Raw genomic sequence first — 13385 nt, 5'->3', positions numbered from 1 at the left:
CCCCCCCCCCCCCCCCCTAGGGCTTCCCCAGAGCCCCCGCAGCAGGCTGGGATGTTCAAGGAGGAGATGCGGGCCAAGCCCAAGGTGGGTGGTGAGGGAGAGCCTCTACCCAAGAAAGGTCCCCACGGGACCTTACTGGCCACCAACCCCAACCAGAATGGCTGGGGGGTGAATGACCCACGCCCTCGCACATGCCCGTGCCACAGGCAGGACCTGACGCAACCGCAGTTGGCTGAGCGGGCGAGAACGCTCCTACCTGTGGGGCCCGCTGGTGTCACCATGCACTGCTCGGCCTCCTGGCTCTGCTCCCCAGCCATGTCCGCGGCCACTGTCCGGACACAGTACTGTGTGCTGGGCTTCAGGTACCTGAAGTGGCACGGCGCTTCCTCCCCGCTGCGTTTGCAGGGCACCTGGGAGCAGAGGGGACGCGTGGCCAAGGTGGCTGGAGGTGGGGTCTGTGCACTGCTCCACTCCCCGGTGCAGCCTCGACACCCCACTCTCCCCGTGGTGTGGAGCACAGACCCTCTCCCTCCCTGCTCCCCAGCACCTTCAGCACTTGTTTCTTCACCCCAGGAGGTGTTCCAGTCCCAGAGCATCTCACTAAACACTGCATGTGTTCATCTCCACAGATATCGCTACAGGTTTTTCTTATCATGCATTCTAGAAGAGGAAGGGGATCCCCTGCCACCCCCGGGCTGTGAGCCCCGAACTGGGAGTGCAAAGCATCTCACGCCCGCTTGCACTGCTGGGTGTGGGCAGGGCTGGGGCAACCCTACAGGCACAGGCACCACCACACCAGTGCAACTGGCCGCAGGCGTCTTTGCCGCCCCAGGAAAGCTTTTGCAGGTCCTGTGGCCTCTGAGCCTTGCCCACCCCACCACGTACTTGCTGGACGAGCGCGTCCCCTTCGTACAGACTCAGCCGGTACCACAGCTTCAGCAGCACTTCGTTGACCGGCTTGTACGAGCCCGTTTTGCTTCGGTAGGGAGTGAGCGGCATGATGATATTTATGCTGAGGACGTGACCCTGGAGCACCCAGGACAACTTGGGGGGGCCTACAATTGCTGTAAGGAGACAAAAAAAAAAAAAAAGGAGGAGGAAAATTAAGCCCTTCAAAACAGAGGGCAGGCACCTTGTTTCTCTAGAGATGTTCTTCTGTTGGATGCCCCACTCTCCACACACAGAAGCTCCCTCGGGTCCCGCCTGATGGGACTTTGTGCTGTGAAGCCAGCTCTAGAAACGGCAGCCACCATGTCTTTGTGACAGCCAGTGCTGCTTCGCCTCCCCCGGTCACCCAGCACCGGCCGGGACAGAGCTGCAGCGCCGTCCGCTGCCTGCGGCTGAGCACTTCATCTCTGAGCCATCAGATCCCGGCCCGGGGACCCGATGTGGAATCCAGCAACTGCTCTTTCAGCCAAGCGCATCCGTTTCCACGCCGGCTGGATGCAGATGGAATGGAAAAGGGAGCCCCAACAGCCGACGTACATCCCATTGCAGCCGCCTGCACATCCTGTTTGTTGTGACAGCCCCTGTGAGGGGGGCGAGGGGAAGGCCCTCAAGTTTTCCTCCCCCCAGATGATAGCTAGGCTCTTTGGGCAGGACAGCCAGGCCGTGCCAGAGGCGGCACATGCCCGCACCCCGCAAACACGGCAGCCAGGGCCAAGGCGGTGCTGGAGGGACCGCTCCTGCCCTCACCAGCCTGTGCCAGCTCTGCCCCGTGGGAATGAAAATGCCCTCACCCAGCATCTCCCAGACCCGTGGCAGGGGACAAACAGGGGATGCTTTTCAAAGGCAAGCTGGGAGGGGTACCCTCTTTCCTACTCCATCTCACTGTGTTGTCCAGAGACCCAAATTCTCACAGCGCCTCGGTGGCCTGGGGCCTCCCATCTGGGGTCCTCTCCTCATTTTGTCTCCTCCTCCTTCTCCTTGCTCCTCACCCAGCCCTTCCCTGGCAGCTCCGCTCCCGTCCCTTTCCTCTGGTCAGGGCTCTTGGCGCTTTTCCCACCAGTATCTTCATTTGATTTCTCACTGTATCCCACCAGGCCTCTCCAAGGACCCCTCTCCCCATCACCCCCCCGCCCCGGGAAAAGCAGGAGCCCGGCTGAAGGAGCTCCCTGGTCCTTACTGTCTCTGTATGGCTGCAGCTCTCTGGAATAGGCCCACGCAGACAGCTCGCCTCTGGCCACCGCTCTCACCCTTGCCCAGTAGATATCGTGGATCTTGTCAAAATACAGCTCACATGCCCCGGAGGGGCCGGTGCTGTTCCCCCAGCAGGCATCTGCCTTGGTCCAGCGAGAGGTTCTGCCCATGGAGAAAATGCATGTTCGGCACCTTCCTAGCCAGAAGGGAGGCTGCCAGGCCATCGCCATCCTGCCTGGGCGGGAAGCGTGGGCGAGCACGGGTGTCGGCCAACACCATCCCGGGCTGCGGTAGGAGCGCTGCCAGCAAGTCAGGTCCCTTCTCACTGGCACCAGTGGGATGGTGCCTGGGGTGCTGCACCCTGACCCGTGCTCTCTGCTACGACAAAAGCCGTGTCCCCGCCAGAGAGCGCCCATGGAAGGGCCGGAAAGATGACCAAGGGGTCGAGGCATCTGTGGCGCGAGGAAAGCTGAGCGAGCGGGGGCTGTTAGCCTCAAGAGCGGCAGGGGCTGTATGTGTCTTATCGGCGTGATGGAGTAAAGAAGGTGGAGATGACTTTAGCAGGGGGGTTGGACTAGATGTCCCCAGGTCCCTTCCAGCCCTTACCATTCTGTGCCTTCTCAGCGGTGCCCAGTGACAGGACAAGAGGCAGTAGGCACAGGTTGAAATACAGAAATTTACATCTAAGCATAAGGGAAAAAAAAAACCCAAACCCAAAAGCAACCCTGTTTTGTTGTTTTGGGTTTTTTTCCTAGGAAGGCGACCAGGAAAGGGAGCAGGTTGCCCAAGCAGGCTGTGGAGGCTCCATCCTTCAAGGTGGTCAAAACCCAACAGGACACAGTCCTGAGCTGACCCTGCCCGAGCAGGGGTTGGACGAGCTGCTCTCCAGAGCCCCCTGCCAGCTCCGCTGTTCTGTCCCTCCATGATATTTACTGACAGATCCTCTGGCTATAGGGGTCCCCGACAGCCCTCTCCCAGGGTGCAGGGGGATGAGCCCCCTCCACCCCGCTGCCGCACCTACCGTCTCCTCCACTCCACCTGGTACGCAGCACCGGCAGGCGAGCCAGGGTCTGGCTCCCACCGCAGGAGAACGTGGAAGTTTTGTGCCTCCAGCCTCACATTCCGGGGAGGCAACGGTGAGCCTGGGGAGGGGGGGGAAGCAGAGGGGCATCAGGCAGCATCACCGCATGGGCCTGCTCCTTGGCCACGCTGCATGGGTCTCCCCACTTTGCATAGGCTACACCCTACAACTCCCAGCTTCAGTCCTGCATTGGCAAACACCGACCCCCGCTGGGCTCTGGCAAGCGCTGGCCGCCGGCATGGTGCTCAGCACCCGCATCCCATGAATCTCTTGCGCACCCTGGAGCATCCTATCTGCGGTCCTGCAAAAGGCACCAACACCCTAGCGTGGTTGCTGGCAACCCGGGGTTTTCCTTCTCGTCACGCCTTGAAGACCGCTCAGTCCCTTCCTCCCTGCATGTACCTTCTGCAGGGCTGAGAGTTGTCCCCCGTGCTTCTCCCCCCGCTGTGGCCAGGGCCACCTCCCGCCCCGCAGCTCCGGATCCGGACTTACCCCAGAGCAGGGTGCAGCTGGCCAGGGACAGAAGAAGGCTCAGGGCAGGGCTCATCCCGCTGCGCCCCGTCCATCTGCTCCCTGCTCTACGCTGCCGTGTTGGGGACCATGGCGAGGACAGGGGTGCTGGAGCTGTTCTGCCACCCACAAACACGTCAGGCAGCCGGGACCTGTGATTAGAGAACTCATTTATTTTTACGAAGCTGCAGCCAGCCTCACCCACTGCAGGCATGCCGTGCGCACAGAGGTTGTGTGCCCAGCTGTGGCACAGAGGTGCCCGCTGCAGCGTGGCAGGGAACCCCCTGCTGCCCCCAGGGATGGGGCAAAGCAGCACCAGGGCAGGCGGCTCAGGGCTGCGGTGGCAAGGGGACGCGCGGGGACAGCAGGCAGCTGCTGCAGTGCCATGCATCTGCTTCAGGGTTCTGCTGCTGCGCCCACCTCTAGCTGGTTCCCCAGGGCATTTGGTCCCTCCCTACGAAGTCACACTACCGGTGTCACCGGGACGCGGCTCTGAGAAAGCCGGTGGCCTGACGCTCACACCGCTCTGGTAGTGACTCAGCCTTGCTCCAGGCGTGACTCACACCGGCACAACCGGTGCTACAGCCACCGCAGCGCTCCCGGCCCTCCCACGGCCGCTGTGGGGTGGGAAGGGTGCCATGCGCCAGCACCCAGCCAGGTGAAACGGGGCACCCCAAGGCGCCCCCCCGGGGCACCGTGCCCTGAGCAGAGACCTCAGCCCGCGTGAGCCACAGTGGAGGCTGATCCTGCTGGGGACCTGCGTCGCAGCCCGGCACAGCCCCAGGGACGCTGGGGCAGCGCACGGCGTGTCACTGTCCTGCTTCCTCCTCCCGCTCTCCAAAACCTGGCCCGTAGCTCCTTACCTCGGCCTCGCCCCAGCACTCCGCTCCCCGGGAGAGATGCGCAAGGGCTTTGAGGCCACCAACAACCGACCTCCCGGTGGTGGGGACATGCCCCCCAGAGAAGGTGGGGAGCCAGGGCCACCTCCAGAGGCAGATGGGGGAGCATCTCCTGGGGGAAGTGGACATCCACGGGGTTGCCTCACTCCCCCCCATCGCCTCTTGCTCTTCCCGTTTTGTACTGGCTCTGAGTTAACGTGACGAGCACGGCCGCCTGGGCAGGTGCGTACGAGATGTTTTCCCTATGTTTTCTGCCCCTTGCAAGCATTCAGAGTCGGAAGCGAGGAAGAGCAGCTGGCAAGCGGGGACAGGCAGCTGCGAACCATGGGTGAGGGCTCCTAGCCCCGAGGCGAGACCTTGGGAATGCCGGAGCTGGAGCTCGGGCAGCGGGCTCACAGCTTCCCCCTGCCCTGGCACCAGCAGGAGCCCTCCCGGCCTCGCAGCAGGCCGCCGGTGATGGCGCCAGACCGTTCTCCCCGGGAGGAGAGGGGCCCCCAGGGCCGTTCCCGGGGCTCACAGGGGTGCGGAGCCACAGGTCAGCTCCCCAGGGAGACCCCAGGACCTGGCTGCCGTGCGCAGGGGCTGGGCTGATCCGGCTGGAGGAGGCAGCGTGCTGGGGGCCAGCACTCGCGCAGCAGCAAGGGGGGCTGCAGGACAGCCCCCGCCAGACCCCTGCTGACCCCAGCACACCCAGTCCCTGCCTACCTTGGCCAGAGGGGAGAACCCAGCGCCGCTCCCCGTGTTGCAGTTTCTGTAATGACACGGTTCCGTGGCCACCCCGTTGGCTGAGACCAGAGAGACTGAACCCCCCTCTTCTCTGCTCATCCCCTCCTTCACCCAACACCCCCCATCGCCACGCCGCCCTGAAGAGCCAGCCGCCCCCCCCCCCTTGGGGCACCCGGCACGCTCCGTTAAACACAACCGCCTTCAGCTCAGCGACCCCCCGTCAGGCTCCAGGAGTGTTCGCTGGAAGCATCATCTGGGGCTTCCAGCTGGGGACAGGCCCGCGTCCTCCATGCCACCGCGCTGAGGGGGACGCGTCCCACGGCTCCACTGCTACGGGCCCTTTTTCCTGCGTCGGGTTTTTCTCCTCCTTCCTTCCTCGTTGGCGGTGTCTCACCGAGCTGCGGGCTCCCCGGGCTGGCAGCCCTCAGCTGGCTCAGCAGTGCCCTCTGGGAGCCAGGGGCGAGACGCAGTGGGGCCCCCGCACCCCGGCTGCACACAGCCTTAGCACCCACACCCCCCCTTGCAGGGACCATTGGTGGCTCAGGGACAGAAGACATCAGCACAGGGACTGGGCCAGACCAAGGGTGGCAGACAGCAAGACAGATGCGAGCCAGGACATCCCCACAAAGCCAACGCTGCTTTACCCTTGCCAACATCAGCCTGCAAGCTGGGTGCGCAGACCTGGGACCCCGCACCCCGCTCTGCAGGAGAGGCCCCCAAGGAACCCACACGCGGCTCAGCATCGCCCTACGAGCCCCAAGCCCTTGGCAGCACAGCGGGGAGATAAAGCAGCAGGGCTTACGCCTTCTGAGAGCGCGACGTTGTGCGACGGCTACGAGACCAATGGAGCCATCGACCACGTCGTCGCCGGGGCTCAATGGCACCCTTCGGCTCTGCCAGGAGCCGCGCAGGCACCACGGGTCCAGGCATTTTGAAGCAAGAGCTTGGCAGCAGCTGTGTGCCGCCCTCGCTGCCGTCCCCACGCTATCCCACGGCAAGAGGGGAGACGGGGCTGGGGGGCATGGCAGCCTGGTAGCCGTCGGGAACAAGGACACACAGCCGGCAGCAATCTGGACAGACTCTTTAATACCGCCCTCGCTGAGAACACCTCACGCTCGCTGCCCGCCCAGGAACAGCCGGCTGCCCATGCTCCTGCCTGTCCTCACTCGTGGGGGTGGGCATCAGGGGACGCCAGCCTGGCTGGGCGATCCCTGGGGCAGAAGGGGAAGACGCAGGCAAGAGATGCTTCCGCTGCCTCAGCACATGAGAGGTCACCTGAAGAGCTCTTCCAGCACTGTCAAAAGCTCACAAGAGCAAAAGCTCCTTCTCCCTTGCCTGCCAGCTCTGCACCGGGCAGAGCCCAGCACCACCCACCCCACACAGCACCACCAGCGAGATGAGCGTACGGGAGCGTTCGGCTGCCTCCAGCACCCACAGCCCCTCTCCTTTTTCGGTCAGAAAGCGAGGGAAACCCTGTGGCAGCTCAGGGAGGCTGCAGTCCCACCGGGCACAGTCCCAGCCCCGCAGGCAGGGTAAGGCCAGGGAGGAGGGACGCACCCAGGGAGCCCCGAGGGTGGTGCCAGGCAGTTGTCCCCCGAGCAGTCCGGCAGCACCTCCTCTCCCCAGCCTTCGCCCAGCACCTCCAAAGCAGCAAGCGTTACAGCCATCCCCACGCCTGGAAGATGGGTGGCCGCCGCAGGCAGGACGCAGGCAGACTGCTGCCACCCCACGGCGCCAGGGCTCCGCAGGGGCCACAGGGAGGGCAGGTCGCTCCCCTGGCAGAGGGTGCTGCAGGGAAGAGCCTCCAGCAGCAACAGCCCGGCTTCCCCGGGGGCTGGGGGCTCTGCCGGACACTCCCAGGAGGGCACAAGGCGGGGTGCGGAGGGAGCAGGTAGTGCCATGACGGAATCGGGCATCGGCACCCGCTGCTGCCTCGCTGGGTGCTACCGCCTCCGTCCCTGCCTCCCTGCAGAGCCAGGAGCCCAGGCTAAACTTTCCCAGGTAAAACCCATCCTCCGAAGGCCTTCTCCAGATACCGGGCTACCGCCAGCGTCAGGTGGTCGTTGTACGGGGCCGCCACCAGCTGGATGCCCAGCGGCAGGCCCTCGCTGCTCAGGCCCAGCGGGCACTGCGTCACTGGCAAGCCCAGGACGTTGAAAATGGCTGCAAGAGAGAAGGTGGCATCAGAGCGAGCACAGAACCCAGGATAAATCGCTGCCCGGCTCTACAGGCGGCGGCTGCCACGCACGGCGCTGGGCTCCTGGGAGCTGCTCCTTGCCCACGCGGTGCGGTCAGCGCAGGTGGTGCGGAGGCACCGTGACAAGGGGACACCGCTGGCCGGAGGTTCCCAGTGCCCACAGGACATACGCACATTGCGCCCGCGAGCAACGACACACTATGCAGCACTTGCTGTGTCACGCCAAGATCTGCTTTGGGACATTCCTGCCCCAGGCACCATCCCTCCATTACTCCCAAGCCAGGCAGCATTGCAATGCAACGCTGGCATCACGGAGCTCAAGCCTCAGGAAAGCCACAGAGAGCCCCAGACCATACCCCAAGAGACACAGCAGCTCTTGGGTGCCTGCTAAACCACAGCGCGTCCCTCTGGGGCAGGGTGCCCCCCTCCCTTCCCCCCCAAGGTCGAGCCTGCCCCACTGCGGACAGTGGGTACAAACAACAGTTCTGAAGCATGACCATAATCCTCGCCCCATGTTCTGGAGCAGTGAGACACCCCTCTGCAGTGCAACGCCCGCTGTCAGCGACAGAAATACTCTGGGTAAAAGTCCCCGGCCCCCATGCGGTGGGTGAGGGCACGGCTGCCGCCCCTGCCCCTACCCCAGCAGGAGCCAGAGCTGCTCACCGGTGTAGGCGAAGTTGAAGGGCATGCATATGGGGGAGTGGTGCCTTGGAGCTATGGTGGGGTGGGAGGGGTAGAGGAGCACCCCATCCGGCCCCAGCAGCGCCTCCATCTCCTCCTGCAGGCTCTTCCCCATGCTCACCAGCTTGGCATTCCCACCAGGGTTGAGCTTCATCAGCTTCTCCGTCAGCCCCAGGGCTGCAGGGCAAGGGCACAGACAGGAACAGAGAGCGAGAGGACTGTAGGTTAAGCAGGCTGGAAAGTACATTGCCCGGCCCCAAGCAGCTTCCCCCAGCTCCTAGAGGGGCCCCCTGTGTCCCCCCCCCCACCGCTGCCAGCACGCTGGTGCCCAGAGTGGGCTGCCCCCTGCACAGCTCTGCAGGCAGTGTCTGCCCAGCTTTGCCAAGGGAAAGGCCTTCAGGGAGTTTTTCCAGCCACTGGGATTGAGCAGAGCTGAGGGAGCGACCTCAGCACTCATTAAGACAGCAGCACGACACCACTAATTAGGATTCTCTGCTATCTGCTGCTAAGAAATGAGATGGGTGCAGACCCCTAGCTAGCACTCTCCAAACCCCAGCAGCTCTGGCAGGGCTCACCGCAGGAGCAAACCCTGCCTGCAGCTCCCTTGTCCTCCCTCCTCCTCCCATGAAATCCAATCCCAGTTACCAAAGATCCAGCCAACTCCCCCTCAAAGACACCGAGTGTCATTACAAAAAAAAAAGCAGCCTGGAGCTGCTCAGGGCCAACTCCGGGCTCCTTCCACGGGGCACTGGAAGGGCACTATTTTAACAACTCGTCTGCTCTGTCGCCGCCCCCGCACGCCCCGGGGCTCCCCCCGGCCTTACCGATAGCTGGGAGAGTGTGGGAAGACATCCCCACGAGCCACTTCATCAGCTCCCACAGCGGCCACACCGGCTTGCCGTGATCCCCCAGCAGGTCTGTGAATAGCTGTGCCTCCTGTAACACACACACACGCACGCTGCCTCCATCAGCGCCGCCGGCTGGCGCCTGACAGGGGGGAACAGGCTGACAAATGACAGTGAACTCTCCAGCCGTCCAGTTATCCCGACACAGGACAGGAGGTGCCCGTCAGAAGCGTCACACACCTCCAGCACTAATCCGGAGCTGCAGCAGGAGCGCCTCTCCCTCCCTTCCCTGCAAGAAGGGGACCTCACTCTGCAGAGGGAGAGCGTTGGTTTATTTTTCGCTGCTGCCTGTGTGGCAGAACACACGGGGTCCGATATTCCTGGGAGTTCATTTTTGCTATAAAATACTTCCGTGTACGCACAGAGCATGGCACAGCGGCTACAGCTCAAGGGAGAACCGACACATGCAGGCCTGCTGCCGAAAGGCTGCTAACCCGCCGCCACAGCCCTGGCGTCCTAACGGGCGTCAATCCCCACCTACAGTGCCTGGAGACGCAGCGTGGAGGCAAGAGCGAGGCGGGGCGCTACCTGCTTGGCCAGAAACGGTCAACGTGCCAAAACAGCCTCTCCCTCCCTCAACCACCTCGCTCCTCTGCTGGGAGCCACTTGGTCATCTCATGGGAAAGCGGGGGAGAGGGGGCTGTGTAGCGTTGGAAAGAGATGAAAGGAGGACTGGGGGGACAAAGGGAGCAGAGAAAGCCCCCCAGCAGGTCTGGGAAGTCTACAGCTCTCCGTGGCTGGCCCAAACAGCCGACTCTTCCCTACTGCCACCAAATTTGTGCCTCTGCCCGCGCAGTCCCACCCACCTGCCCATTGCTGTCCTTGGACGACATCATGGCTGACCAGATCTGGAAAGAATACTTCATCTTGTGGATTGCCACGCGCCGAACTTGGACGCCCAGCTCGCTTTCAAGGTGCTCCACCACCTAAGGGGAAGAGTTTTTGGTTCCACAAGGACGCGATGCGCTGCAGCCAGTGAATGGAAAGCAGGGACAGGAGAGCGCCCAGGAGCAGCTCCTCCCTGCTGCCACACAGGGGACCCCGCGCCTCCTGCCCACTCCCCTCCACCCCGAGTGGTGGGGCCTCCTCCATCTGAGAACAACCCTGGAGCTCCCCAAACAGCCCTCCATGCCACCCCAGTGATGCTGCAGAACAGCACCAAGAGCAGCGACCCCGGGAAGACCACAAACGCACAGCCATCCCTTTGCCATGTGATGTGCCCCAGAAGGTCTCCGTGACATGGACCAGAGATGTTAAGAAAGCAAAATACAGCTATTGGGTCAAAAATGTCAGACAACTCTGTGCACTCCAAGGCGCAGGTGCTGCTGGCAAGGGCATCTGCAGCCCCTCGCAAGACTTTCCCCTCATTTCTTCTTTAGTACAGAAGAAAAAGATCTTTCCACTTTTCCCCTTTTTTCCACTGGAAGCACAGGACCAGGACCCAAGGCTGCCCCCGCAGCACTGCAGCCCTCCATCCCCTGCAGGAGCCACGCCGAGCAGCTCACCTCGCCTCCAAGGGACGACTCAGAGTGGCCTCCCCAGGTTTTACCTCCAGGCTCACCCCAATGAGAGCCAACCTCCACTCCTGCCTACCTTCTTTTGGGCCTGTAAGATCTCCTTGTCCACAGGCGACACAAAAATGGACCCGCCGTCATGATCCATGCAGTGAAATTTTATTTTCTCCAGCGACACCTTTTCATTCAGCTTCAGCCTGGGGAAGGAATGGCGCTTTGCTCACACGTTTGTCCCTGGCTCCTCCCCAGCTGCCAGAGCTCCGCACGCGCTTGTTAAGGTGTCCTCAGGACACCCGACGCGTCCTCAGGGCACCCTGCTCTACCCACCAGGGTGGGAAGCAGAACCCCTGAAGATACACAGACACCTACTGCCCACAAGCCCTCAGTCCCAGCAAGTTCTGCATATTTATTACTGCTAGGAAAATCCTCCTCTCTCAAGACGCACCTTGTAATTACAGACCCTGGCCATGGCCAAGGCTGGGATTGCACAAGAGCCATGGAGAAACAAAAGCGGTAACGGAGAAAGCAACCGCATGCAGGCTGCGGCAAGAAGCAGGACCTGCCCGGTCCGCCCCATGCCTGCTCTGCTCCTTACTGGTACCTGCACATAAAAGGCTGCTTGGTTGCACGGACCTATGAGGAGACCCAAGGGGGCCACGGTGTGAGATGGAAGCTCATTATTCAGCAACATGAAAAAGCACATGTAAAACCCAAAAGGAAGGCCAGCCCCAGGAGGGAAGGGCTGAAACGGACGGTGCTGGCCGGAGCAGCTCACGGGCAAATCTCCCTGCGAGGAGGACCCAGCTGCCTGCTCCCCAGAGCACGTGGGTGGTGGGAAGGACAGCCCCGGCTGCATTGAAGCCAAGGGGAAAGGAAGGAAACCAGCAACAAGCAATCTGGGTGGTGCAGACCCAACTCGCACACCAAACAGGACGGACACGCTGTGCTGGCCAGAAAGTAGCTGAGGCCAATTCAGCAGCTTGAAGCAGCAGAAGCAACTCACTTGTTGACTCCAGAACCGGCCATGACCCTCAGCATAGGCTCTAGGTCCTCTGCGTAGCGGCACATGGGCCCCGTGCACAGGAAGCTGGTCCGCACCCCTTGAGCATTTGGGAACTGGCCGTCGTTGGGCACCACCCCTGCAAGCACAGAGGGGTAGGTCAGGTACCATCCTGTGAGCATCGCCTCCAGCCAGGGCAAGCCGCACGGGAGGGCAGCCCCCGGGCGCAGGGAGAAGCTGTTGCCCAGGGATTGCACACATCGGCAGCACTCGCAAGATGATGGCAAGACATACAGGATGGTGAAAGCACTCCGCCGGGACACCAGCTGCCAGGGAAACACCCCAGCAGCGGAGCCTGACCATGAGAAAACACCCCACGCTGAGGCTGCAATACCAGGGGAAAAACACCTCCCACCTCCCGCGTGCTTGGCGTTCTGCCACCGAATGTCTTCCCACCACCGAGGCCAGGTCGCACTCATGCAACAGCTCGTCCTGCGCAAGAAGCCCCCCGTCCCCTTACAGCAATCCCACCAGAGGCAAGCACAAGAGTGCGCCGAGCAGGTTCCTCCCACACCCCACACTCTGCCTCCTGGCATTGCTGCTGGGGAGGGGAGGAGAGGAGATCCCCACACCCGCTCTACCTGTTGTGGGTTTATGGCCGAAGATTCCGTTGAAGAAGGCAGGCATCCGGATGCTGCCGCCGATGTCGGAGCCCACACCTATGACCGAGCAGGCAGCTGCCAGGACACCACCCTCCCCACCTGCATGGGAGGAAACACAGCAAGGAACCCCACAGTGCAAATCATCCAGCAAAGCGGGAGCATCTCACGGTGGCTGTTTCCCTTTGAAAGCAGGTGGGGTGGGAGCCGCCCGGCATTAGCCATGTCGGGGGGCCAGCTGGGGAACATAGGCCACCGGGATTGTGCAGGACTGTGCTGAGGTGCCGGGGCTCACCTGAGCTGCCGCCCACAATCCTCTGCAGATCATAGGGGTTGTTGGTCCGGCCGTAGACCCTGTTGCTGGACTCGTACCACATGCACAGCTCGCTGCAGTTGGTCACGCCCAGTGGGATGGCACCAGCCTGCTTCAGCCGGGACACCACCGTGGCATCCGAGGTGGCAATCACATTGCGCCGGTTGACCAAGCCAGATGTGTTGGGCATCCCTGCGATGCCAGGGTCAACAGATGGAGGGAGGTGTCAGGGCCAGCTCCCCCGAGATCACCCCTGGGGCAGCAGGCTGCAGGGCTGGTCACCGGGACCGCATCTGTAAGAAGCGGGTCCCCAGCAAGGGCTGCCCCTCTGAGGCACCACAGCCCCCGCAGCATTTGGGTGCTAAAAAGCGAACACAGACACACGAGCCCAGGCAGAGGGGTGTGCAGAGCAGGGAAAGGGAAGATGATTCCCTCCCAGTGCCCTGCCACAGCCACCCACCACCCTGGGTGGTGGCTGAGAGGGAGCGAGTCCTGACCTGTGAAGCTGGAGAGAAGCAAGGGCAAACGCACCGTGCAGAGAAAAGGCCTCCTTGACAGTGATGGGAACCCCTAACAAGGGGAACTTCTCCTCCAGGTAGTCATCGCCAGGGCCCTCCGAGAGCAGCTTATCTACCTGCTGGGCTTCCTGCAGGGCCTCCTCAAACCTGCAAAGAAGCAACCGGCGGGGCTGTTCTGGCACTGCTCTCCAGCCGCGAGGGGCTGGCAAGGAGCAGCTATCTCTGCAGGGGGGGCAGGGGCTC

General features: G+C 62.6%; 1 protein-coding gene across 1 annotated transcript in view; it reads right to left on the bottom strand.

The window, feature by feature from the left end:
- The window catches only part of LOC104133017 (protein eva-1 homolog C), a 41122-nt gene extending 31085 nt beyond the window's left edge, over positions 1-10037 (bottom strand). Inside the window, exons 1-6 of the mRNA XM_035901754.1 lie at positions 9945-10037; positions 3713-3882; positions 3161-3281; positions 2126-2301; positions 886-1064; positions 257-410 (exon numbers count right to left, since the gene is read on the bottom strand). Coding sequence (XP_035757647.1) covers positions 257-410; positions 886-1064; positions 2126-2301; positions 3161-3281; positions 3713-3882; positions 9945-9952 — 808 coding nt within the window. The 5' untranslated portion in view covers positions 9953-10037. The remainder of the gene's footprint in view (positions 1-256; positions 411-885; positions 1065-2125; positions 2302-3160; positions 3282-3712; positions 3883-9944) is intronic.
- Between the last annotated feature and the right edge of the window lie 3348 nt (positions 10038-13385).

The sequence above is a fragment of the Egretta garzetta genome, unplaced genomic scaffold (assembly GCF_000687185.1).
Source record: "Egretta garzetta isolate BGI_Z169 unplaced genomic scaffold, ASM68718v1 scaffold849, whole genome shotgun sequence".
Taxonomy (NCBI): Eukaryota; Metazoa; Chordata; class Aves; order Pelecaniformes; family Ardeidae; genus Egretta; species Egretta garzetta.
The sequence above is the reverse complement of the archived record's forward strand: the minus strand, read 5'-3'. Positions and strand labels throughout refer to the sequence as shown.